The sequence below is a fragment of the Bison bison genome, unplaced genomic scaffold, assembly GCF_000754665.1.
Source record: "Bison bison bison isolate TAMUID 2011002044 unplaced genomic scaffold, Bison_UMD1.0 scf7180017864145, whole genome shotgun sequence".
In the NCBI taxonomy this organism is placed as follows: Eukaryota; Metazoa; Chordata; class Mammalia; order Artiodactyla; family Bovidae; genus Bison; species Bison bison.
The window spans coordinates 3068193-3079677 of NW_011494717.1; the positions used below are offsets into that span (position 1 = coordinate 3068193).

At 48.2% G+C, this 11485-nt stretch overlaps 1 protein-coding gene across 1 annotated transcript; it reads left to right on the forward strand.

Annotated features, from left to right (window-relative positions):
• The first annotated feature begins 6 nt into the window (after positions 1 to 6).
• RHOB (ras homolog family member B) lies at positions 7 to 2073 on the forward strand. The gene has a single exon (XM_010840535.1). The coding sequence runs from the start codon at positions 233 to 235 to the stop codon at positions 578 to 580; it is 348 nt and encodes a 115-aa protein (XP_010838837.1). The 5' UTR covers positions 7 to 232; the 3' UTR covers positions 581 to 2073.
• The last annotated feature ends 9412 nt before the right edge of the window (positions 2074 to 11485 follow it).

Below are 11485 nucleotides of genomic sequence, written 5' to 3' on the forward strand. Positions count from 1 at the left end.
CCGCAAGAAGCTGGTGGTGGTGGGCGACGGCGCGTGCGGCAAGACGTGCCTGCTGATCGTGTTCAGTAAGGACGAGTTCCCCGAGGTGTACGTGCCCACCGTCTTCGAGAACTATGTGGCCGACATCGAGGTGGACGGCAAGCAGGTGGAGCTGGCGCTGTGGGACACCGCCGGGCAGGAGGACTACGACCGCCTGCGGCCGCTCTCCTACCCGGACACCGACGTGATCCTCATGTGCTTTTCGGTGGACAGCCCGGATTCGCTGGAGAACATCCCCGAGAAGTGGGTGCCCGAGGTGAAGCACTTCTGTCCCAACGTGCCCATCATCCTTGTGGCCAACAAGAAAGACCTGCGCAGCGATGAGCACGTCCGCACAGAGCTGGCCCGTATGAAGCAGGAACCGGTGCGCACGGATGACGGCCGCGCTATGGCCGTGCGCATCCAAGCCTACGACTACCTCGAGTGCTCGGCCAAGACCAAGGAGGGCGTCCGAGAGGTCTTCGAGACGGCCACGCGCGCCGCGCTGCAGAAGCGCTACGGCTCCCAGAACGGCTGCATCAACTGCTGCAAGGTGCTATGAGGGCCGCGCCCGACCCGCCTGCCCCTGCCAGTGCGGCTCCCCATCCCGGGCCCGTCCCTCACGAGCCCTGAGACGGGGAGACCCTTGCCCCCCCAAGGACCCCCACCGGACTGCCTGGCGTCTGCTTTCAGCCCCGGCAGCCGTGGCCTGGAGACTCGGGCTTTGGCGCCCAAGAATCGGCCGCGTGGTAGGCACCCGGCGCCCCCTTCCAAGTGTCTGTGCGTCCACCTGTGTGGCACAGGCTTGGCTACCCCGCTGAGTGCCAAGGGTCCCCTGAACACCATTTTCTGAAGAGCCAAGCCTCTTCAGGGTGTGTGGCTGTGTGTATGTTCGACTCCCCGCTGCCGAGTTTTCACCCCACGCCAGCCCCTGCTCCCCGGACTTGAGCTTGGCGCCGGGGTGCGGCCGCGCCCCATCGGATGTGCGTCTGTAACCAGTGAGCGCCTGCTATCCCCTGTCTGTAACATAGACCTCGGGACCTTCGGGAGGGGAGGGCTGGGGAGGATGGGGTGTTATATAAATATAGATATAATTTTATTTTCGGAGGTAGGATGGTGTTATTTAATGGTGGTGGTGGGTGGAGTGACAGGGCGCTAGAACAGCTCCAGCCGGGTCAGAGTGAGGCGTCAACCCAGCAAGAACAAGACTTGGCCATGTTTCCTACCCCTGGGGAAGACATTTGCAGCTGACTAGGGGCCTGAGAGGACACAGCTTCCAGACTCCTGTCTCCTGCCAGCCAGCCCCCGCCCCGCCACGGCGAACCCCTCACTGGCCATTGAGAAAGAGGGGTGAAGTGTGCTGCAGGTTGTTTTTGCCATAAGCGAACTTTGTGCCTGTCCTGCAAGTGAAAATTGTTCAGTCCAAGAAACTGATGTTATTTGATTTATTTAAAGGCTAAAACTTGTTTTTTTTCTTCTTTTTGGAACGAATTCTTTGCACAATTGTTTCATTGTTTGACATTTAATGCACTTGTCATTTGCATAAGACGGTAGCATTCTGACCACACTTGTACGCTGTAACCTCATCTACTTCTGATGTTTTTTTTAAAAAATGATGATGACTTTTAAAAAACAAGGAGAAGAAAAAGAAACCACTAATTTTTTTCTTTTGAAAAAAGTGGCAACACTGTTCTATTTTGCGATTTTATTTGTGCACGTATGCGCACTCTTTTGATAAAGGGCAGTAACCAGTATTAGGGCCTATCTAAAACCTTTTGTTGTTGTTGTTTTTTTTTCCCTCAAGGCAGTCTCTAAAGCTGTGTGAAATTTTCTCTGCATCTCTGTACAGAGAATAAACCTCCCCCTTGTGTCTCTTCTCCCCCTCCCTTCCCCATCCGGTGGTACTTCTACTAAATTGTCTTGTTTTTTTTATTTTTTAAATAAACTGACAAATGACAGTGGTGAGCTTATGATGTTTACATAAAAGTTCTATAAGCTGTGTATACAGTTTTTTATGTAAAATATTAAAAGACTATGATGATGACATTTATAAAATGGCTCCTGTGGTTTAATGATGTGTAAAAATCTTGTGAATTTGAGGGCAAGGGGAGAACTCTGCTAGGTGAGGCCCCACTAACTCTATTTCCTTCCAAGTGTTTGTAGGAAATGGGGATGAAATCTCTTTGAGGATTTGAGGGGGTTGGGTGGCCATGGATGACCAGGTTGCTCCTGCCCCAGGGCCAGAGGTTACCCAGGCTCCCAGTGCCACAACCTTTGACCTAATGTGAACTGTCTGAATGGCTTATACACTTGTGTCTAAGTCTATTATGGAGCCTGTGTATCCTATTCTTCGAAACTCGAAAAGTTGTCATTTGTGCATTCAAATAACTTTTTAAATATCTTTTTTTTGGTTTGTTTTTGTTAATCACTGTCTCAAAGACTGATTCCTGGGTTCCCTTCAGATCTTCAGGGGTTACAAAATGCCCCCCTGAGATTGTAGGATGTTATCTCTGACCTGAACTGGGTAGAAGTAGGGGAGAGCCCAAATCAGAAGCCAGTCCTTCTGCTGTGGAACTTTCATTTGCGTGTCTATATGGAACCCAGAATGCTTTGTTCTAAGTACCAAGAGTAGCCGCCTTACCAACAGAACACTGGCGGTCTTGAGTGGCTGCTATTTAAAGTTGGAGCAGCCAGGTTCTGAGGTGGAAATATGATGAGTTCTAATTTCAGACACTCAGCCTGCTGCAGTGGGTCTCAGAACCAGACAGGCAGATTAACCTTCAGAGACCACATCAAAATCCCTCTACAGGTATGATGGCTCAAAACTGCCAGCCTCAGCAGCTTGTAGGAAAGGTAGCAGGTACTGCCAACCTCCCCCTACTACCTAAGACATGTGGTTTTTGTTTTTGGAATCAACACTTTATGGGTTTCTAGGCCTTAGTTGCCTGCCACTCACCGCATCCCTCTACCTCCCTTCCCCCCAGGCAGAGCAGAGAAAGGTCCCTTTTAAAGCCCTTTGCTTTAAAACTTGAGGCTTCTGTCTCCCAGTCTTTCCCCAGACTCCCAAGAGCTTTTGCTGAGTAAGGCAAGCCTGGTTACTGGTGACTTTTCACCCACTTAAAAACAAACAAAACACATCAATAACAGGGCCTCCTGCACAGCCAGGCATTGGTTAACAGAGGATAATTGTCTGGGCTGCTGGAGGCAACAGAGCAAGGAGAGGGTCCACTTAAGCTGAGGGAAGGATCCGCAACCTCATCCTTTCCCCAGGTCCTGACCCCACACACCTCCATCCCTCAGCCATCTTTGTCTTCTTCATTTTCAAGACAGAAATTTCCACTGAAAAACAAAATGTTGACTTGCAAGTTTTACAGCTTGCAGATCCTTTGGTACCAGGGAGTGCCCGACTCTGGAGAAGAGCTCAAGCTTGGGCTCAGCGCCCAGGATTCAGCTTTGCAACTGGCCAAGAGCCTGGAGACCTTTTGAAAGGGCCTTTTCTGGGTTTCCTGCCTGCTCTAATCTGCCTGGTACCTATTGCTGTCTGTTTTTTTTTTTTTTAATTTTAGGAAGACAGCCACCCAGATGACGCATGGCAGCCTGGGTTATGCTTGTTTTTAAATGCATGGCATTTAATAATGCTGCCGGAACACACTCTTCTTGCTGCATTAGATCCAACTGGAAAATATATAGATGAATTGCTGTAGGCTGGAAAATCAATTAGGAAAAAAAGAGGCAAAACATCTGGTGTTACTCCTAGGATATGAACATTCATTTTGCACATTTGAAATAAATGTGCTGAGTTCATTTAATTGCCTGTTGAATAGTTTCATGGATAATAGTAGGGTGTTTCATTGATCCTGGGCACTTCATAGCAAAGGGCATTGGCTTGGGTTCTTGTTTAATCTTAATTTGAAGTCAGTCTGGCTTGTGTTTCTAGGGTCTTTTTTCACATGTGTTTCTGTGTACTTAAGGTTTTCAAACTCAAGCCTGAGTTAGAATCACGTGGAGGGCTGGTTAAAACACAGATGGCTTGACCTACCTTCCAGAGTCTCTGATCAGCACAACTGAGGTAGAGAACACGTGATGCTGATACTGCTGGTCCAGGGACCACACTTTGAGAACCCCTGGCTTGGAATAAGGGAGCGTTCTGGTCATTATACCAGGGAGGGAGGTCGTTTCAGCAGTAAAGGGAGTCACATTCCTGAGGCTGATAGTGCAGTGGCCTGTAGCCCTGACTGCCCTACCTTAGGGAGCACAGCACTAGCTTTCAGAGAAGTTCCCAGAGAAGTTCAGGGAAGTTTTCAGCGAACTTTCCTCTTACGAGGACCCACACATAACCCCAGCCTTCTCTTCTTCACACTCTGGAACAACAGGGGGTTTAATGCCCTTCAAAAGATTTCTTTCTGCCATTCCTGGGTTCAGAATGCAGCAGCACTCTACTCTGCTAAGACAGAGTTGCAAAAGCAAATAAGACACAGTCCTTGCCCTGGTGGGTGAGGCAGTTCCAGGAAGGCATCCACTGAGCATGCTCAGATGGAGACAGCAGGCCCAGGGCACACTAGGAGCCAAGGGGAAGGTGGGAAGGGCTTCACGGAGAAGGAAACGTTTGAACTGAATCTTAAAGCAGGAGTGGGTGATGTGCAGATGGAAGATACAGCTTCTTTATATTACTGTGAGCCTGGCCTCTGGAGAATACAGCTCTCTTGGGTGAGAACTACCTTCTACTTTTAGCCCCTCTGGCATGCATTTCTTCAGTAAAGAAAAATGATATTCCCCAGCCAAATCAAACACAGCCTCTCCCCAGCCCTCCCTGTCCACACACAGACTAGGAATGGAAGTTGGTGATGATGGTTTCATTGTTTTCTCTGTGCCTCCCAGGGATGCAGGGCAAACACAAGGGCTAGCTTTGTGAGAACTGTACTCCTAGAAACACGTAGCCTGGGCTCAAGGACATAGCAACACCCCAAAGGGACCTGGTACTCCAGCCTGTTGTGGGACAGACTCTTAACCACTTTACTTGGTACATCTTCTGGCTGGAGAGAGAGAGTGGGTACTCAGGCTGCTCTTTCATTCAATTCTTGCAGCCCCTTTCCTGGCCTGAGAGGTGTAAGAGTCTGGAGGACCCTGGTTCATTGCTTCTGAATATTTATTGTTGACTAAAGGACACTGTGCCTGGTACTGGGCTAGGAGCTTGGAACTCAGTAGACAAATAGGCAGGCACGCTCCCTCCCCACATAGAGATTTCAATCTCTATATCTGTACAAGTAATAATAACAATGATGATGACAATAGCTACTATTTATTGACTAGGCATCAGGCCCTGTTCTAAGCTCTTTATTTGTTCTATTTTATGTCTGTATTGGGCTTCCCAGGTGGTACTAATGATAGAGAACCCGTCTGCCAATGCAAGAGACATAAGAGATGCAGATTTGATCCCTGGGTTGGGAAGATCCCTTGGAGGAGGGGATAGGAACTGTGGTCTTAGAAATTAGACCTTAGGCAACAAGGAAAGGGAATTCCTTTGTCTTTCTGAGGCCCTACTCTAGGTGAATTTAAGGTATTGCTGGGTGATAATGGAGAAGGCAATGGCACCCCACTCCAGTACTCTTGCCTGGAAAATCCAGTGGACGGAGGAGCCTGGTAGGCTGCAGTCCATGGGGTCGCTAAGAGTCGGACATGACTGAGCGACTTCACTTTCACTTTTCACTTTCATCCTTTGGAGAAGGAAATGGCAACCCACGCCAGTGTTCTTGCCTGGAGAATCCCAGGGACGGGGGAGCCTGGTGGGCTGCCATCTATGGGGTCACACTGAGTCGGACACGACTGAAGCGACTTAGCAGCAGCAACAGCAGCAGCAATGGGGTGTGGGGAGGGAGGGAAATTTCTGCTCCAACTGGGAAGAATATTATCCACGTCTGGGCAGGTGGGAAAAAGAAGCAGCACTTCTGAGGTTTTCCGCCACGGTGCTTTGAGCTGGGATTAGAGAAAGTATCACCAAGTAAAGGCATTGTGGGATAAGAGTCGTGGTTGTGATGCTCAGCCATCCTGCTTTACATGGAGATTGGTTTCCTCATTGCCAACCACAAGTCAGGATGCCTACAGGCATTATCTGGCACAGAACTGGGTGAGCTGACAAGTGGGTCAGCTGAACCAAGAGGGAGTCATTAGGGCACAAGTGGCAATGGAAATCCTTGGAGAAGAAATGAGATGATCCAGGAAGAGTTTGTGGAGTGACAGGGGATTGCAGGTCAGGTCCTAACTTCCACAGTGAAAAAGTTGGCTTAAAACTCAACATTCAGAAAACTAAGATCATGGCATCTGGTCCCATCACTTCATGACAAATAGATGGGGAAACAGTGGAAAGAGTGACAGACTTTATTTTGGGGGGCTCCAAAATCACTGCAGATGGTGAGAGCAGCCATGAAATTAAAAGATGCTTGCTCCTTGGAAGAAAAGTTATGACCAACCTAGACAGCATATTAAAAAGCAGAGACATTACTTTCCCAACAAAGATCCATCTATTCAAAGCTGATTTTTCCAATAGTCATGTATGGATGTGAGAATTGGACTATAAAGAAAGCTGAGCACCGAAGAATTGATCCTTTTGAACTGTGGTGTTGGAGAAGACTCTTGAGAGTCCTTTGGACTGCAAGGAGATCCAACCAGTCCATCCTAAAGAAAATCAGTCCTGAATATTCATTGGAAGGACTGATGCTGAAGCTGAAACTCTAATACTTTGGCCACCTTATGCGAAGAACTGACTCATTTGTAAAGACCCTGATGTTGGGCAAGATTGAAGGAGGGAGGAGAAGGGAATGACAGAGATGGTTGGATGGCATGACCGACTCAATGGACATAAGTTTAAGTAAACTCCGGAAGCTGGTGATGGACAGGGGGCCTGGCATGCTGCAGTCCATGGGGTCACAAAGTGTTGGACATGACTGAGTGACTGAAGTGAAATGAACCCCCACAGTGAGCACAAAGGCCGTGTCTGCTCCATCAGTGCTGTGCCTCTACTGGCCAGTAGGTGTTGACCCATACGAGGACCTCAATAAGTAGCAAGAGAGTGAATGCATTGATTAAGCAAAGGACAAAAATTTAGGGAGCACCCACTTCTAAGAGACCCAAGGAAGTGACAAAGGCTGAGAACACCTGCTCCGCAGCATGAGAGAAAGGTCAGTTAAAAAATGACAGGACTGTACGAAGGGTCACACAATCCACAGATACTGGATACTCGGAATCAAGCAGATAAATCACTCTGTTCTGACAGGAGTTATGTATGCCATAGCAGTGACAAGTATCCAACTGTTTTTGCTGCAGAGGCCGAGTCTAGGGAAGTTAAGAAAGTGCTCCTGTGAGGCCAGGCCTTGGGTGCCAACAGCAACTAGGGAAGGCCTTCTCTGTACCCCACCTCTCAGGAATCACGACATGCTCTTGGCCCGGTGAGATTTCTGGGGAGGTCCTCCTAGAGACCCCAAGATGAGCAGGTGGTGGAAGCACATTTCTTGGGCCGCGGGCCACCCTCCACAGGACCACCTGGGGGTCTGGGAGTCCTCAGTGGTTGGTCTCTGCTGTGGGCTGAGCTTCAAGCATCAGAGGGAGGTGGGCAGTTTTGGTTTCCGGGTTGGGAGCTTGGCATGACTGGCCATGCTTTTCATTTTAGAAACCATGATCTGAAAGCACAATTCTAAGGGGGTATGCAACCAGGCCTTGCGTTTTAATGACTCTGTGTGACCTCTGTCCTCTGGCTGTCATTTGGAGCTATTTTTCTTCTCCCTTCAATCTTGAAAAGGGAAGAAACAAATCTTCCCAGAAGCAAGTTTCTCATCCCTTTGTTAATGATTGATTTCATTTGATTCCAGGACTTGTTTAACCTTTGGGTAAGCAGTTGAAACCTTCTGGAGGCACCTAAAAGGAATGCAGGAATGTGTGTGCTATTTAATGATAGAGAGATTATAAATGGGACTCTGACAGAATAAAAAGTATTATTTATATGAGTGCTAAAAACAGTCACTTGTAAAATACACACTCGTCCGTAACAGCCAAATATGGCAAAGCATGATATCTGGTCGCATAACCAGGCTGACTCTGTAAATAGGGAGATCAGTCCATCTACTCCCTTCCTCTCAGCTGAGCAATTCTGTGGCTCCAGATTTCCTCCCAGAAAGTCTAGAATTGTAGACCAAATGGAGATCCAAGCTACATGTACAAGATAACACCAGCATAAACGAGCCAGTCTGGGATCTCTGAAGGTGTGTGTAGCTGTGCCAACAGAGAATTGTTCAAAGTTTTTACTTCATGGGTAATGGCAGAAATTACAGACTGTATCATTGGTTGCCTGCCAAATCTAAACGCATGAAGATGAAATGCCATGAAGGCAAAAAGGAAAAAGACTACTAATCAGGCATAAAATGCCATGAGTTCTCCAGTAGACTGATATGATCCAACCTCCATCCATGACCTAGTGACCAACTAGTAAGAAGGCTCACCAGTTAGCCAGGGGAATTCAGAAGGCCCAGCATCATCATGGGGTATGATATGGGCTGAGGGGTGGGGTGGGGTGCAGAGCAGGGCCCAGAAACAGCGGGGACCATGGACCAATTCTGGGCACCTGTAACCCTCTTATCCTTAGCTGGAGTGGGAAGAGATGGTAGCTCAGGGAGTTTGCCAGGAACCTCAAGAAAGAGGGCAGGAGCGATGCAGTGCAGGTGTGGGCCCCCGCTCTGTCACGTCACTTCTCCTTCTGTATTGCCCATCTTTTTCACCTGCAGGGAAGTCAGGCTGCTTGGTGGGAAAGTTGAGGCTTATAGGCAAAAGCCCCCGCTCTGTCCTTCACGATCTGAGCATTATTGGACCAATTACTTTTACCTTCTTCTGCCTCAGGTTCTTTCTTTGTAGAATGGAAATAATTTTGGAGATTAAACAAGATCAAACCAAGTACTCAGCACAGAGCCCAGCGCATTCTAAGTCCCAGTAAATCTTGATTAACCCTCCCTCTCGTGGATACATCTTAGCACCTTAAGCACAAGTAGGAGTGGGATAAATCTTGCTGGATAAATGAGTGTGTAATAATAACCACTCATTTGTTTGTCAAGGACGTTTTCAACGATAAGCTCCTCAGGATATCACATCATCCTCATTTTTGCAACCTCAGCATCCAGCTAGAGGTTGGGCATGTAGTAGTTGCTTAGTAACTGCTAAGTTACTGAATAATATCTCAGTTCAGAGGGTCCTTGATAATCTGGAGATTTCTCAGGGTTCAGTTCAGTTCAGTTGCTCAGTCGTGTCCAACTCTTTGCGAGCCCATGGACTGCAGCACGCCAGGCCTCCCTGTCCATCATCCAACTCCTGGAGTTTACTCAAACTCATGTCCATTGAATCCGTGATGCCATCCAACCACCTCATCCTCTGTCATCCCCTTCTCCTCCTGCCTTCAATCTTTCCCAGCATCAAGGTCTTTTCAAATGAGTTGCTTCTTCACGTCAGGTGGCCAAAGTATTGGAGTTTCAGCTTCAGCATCAGTCCTTCCAATGAACACTCAGGACTGATCTCCTTTAGGATGGACTGGTTGGATCTCCTTGCAGTCCAAAGGACTCTCAAGAGTCTTCTGCAACACCACAGTTCAAAAGCATCAATTCTTCGGTGCTCAGCTTTCTTTATAGTCCAATTCTCACATCCATACATGACTTCTGGAAAAACCATAACCTTGACTAGACTGACCTTTGTTGGCAAAGTAATCTCTCTACTTTTTAATATGTTGTCTAGGTTGGTCATAACTTTCCTTCTAAAGAGTAAGTGTCTTTTAATTTCATGGCTCCAGTCACCATCTGCAGTGATCTGGTTACACAGGATGAATTTGGCACTTGGGGAAGGAAGGAGTACCCACTGCTTGGGTCCCACAGGATGTGGTGGCAGAAGCTGAGCCATTTGAATGCCAAGAGGAAACTATGGGGGACCAGAAGGCTTTCTTCCTAGGAGCATGGTGCTCATGAGTCCTCAGCAGAGGCTGGTCAGACCCCATATCCGTCTGTTGATGAATAACACATAACGAAGAGCAGGTGGGCAGCACACAGAGCCAGGGAGACCTTGCCTGCCCTCCTCTCTGACATGGCCACAGAGTGAAGAAAAATCGGTAACTTCTCCAGATGACAGGAATACCAGGAAAAATGCTGACAACTCATAAGTGATAGGGAAATGTATGCTAGAAAGCTCTAGCCATTAGTCCTGGGTGTGCAAGACCCAGGGCTCAGCTGCTATGTTTGTAACCTGAGCAAGTTAAGTCCCTGCCTATTATGCTGCTTAGCAAAACAAGCAGACTGCACACCCACCATGAAAGGGAAAACAAAGAAATGAGGAGACTTGATCACCTGACCACAGCACCTCTGAGAGCAAGAGCCCAGAGCTTTATTTCTGCAGAAGTTTACCAAACTTCCCGCAAGTGAGCTGGGCCGACTGGTTCTCCTGGCACAGAGGTAGGAGCTGAGCTTAATTAAACTGCAGGATTAGACCGGAGCAGAGGTCTTTGTTCAGAGTTGGCTCCAATTTTGTTTGTCATTTTTTACATTCTCGTTGAATAAGAGCAGAAAAATGGAATCATCAGGGACAGAGCACAGGGAGAGGGGTGTGGTATGGAAGCTCCCATTCAAAGGTGAACCTCTCCCTGTGCACCCTCTCCATATTTTGGCTTTTTCAGATAGCTGACCTTGAACTTGAGTTCCTGGTAATGCCTGACCTTGACTGGATCTGGGTCAGTGTCCTGGGGAGGGCCAGCTACCGATCAGAGACTTGGCTGTTCCCATCTCACTTTGGCAGGTTTTCTCCAAGTGACTGGGAAACAGATACTTAAGTCAACTGTGCCAAGTTCCAAGATCTGAGGACTCTAAGCCAAATCTGGGGGTTGGTGGCCTGGTGACCTCCAGGCCTGGGGAGGTTGTACTCTGGCAGTCAGTGGTGGAAGGCGAGGTCAGGGATGGCCACTTGCCTTATCATTTTTGGAAGCAAGGGCTAGTTTCAGAGATTGGGCTGGAAATGGACACTGGGATGAGCTGACTTTTGGTTCATCCTCTTCAAACCACACTAAGATTTCTGAGCCCCTGCTTCCTAGCCTTGGTCAATAGGGCAAGGGCTAACATGCCATTTGAGCTCAAGGAGGTAGGACTTGCATTAGATCTGAATTTGCTTTCTGGAGGCCAGTAGAATAGGCCGTCGGATGGGATTAGCCCATCAGATCCTGGTAGTTCAGGAACCAGAGAGAGAGAAACTCAATGGATTAGGGCTACCAGGTATGGATTTAGGCCCTGGTGAAAAAATCTGGGGGCTCCATCTCAAGGACAGACAGGCTAAAAATCTCCATGTGGGATTTGATGCAGCTCATGTCTGGACACCTGATCCTTGCTAATTAGTATGGTCTGCCATCATACAGGCTACTACAGCGGTCAGAACATGAGTCAAAGGTCATGAGTCCTGC

Bases quoted from the DNA above. Each gene is read 5' to 3' on its own strand.
- RHOB (XM_010840535.1), top strand. From the start codon at position 233: ATGTGCTTTTCGGTGGACAGCCCGGATTCGCTGGAGAACATCCCCGAG.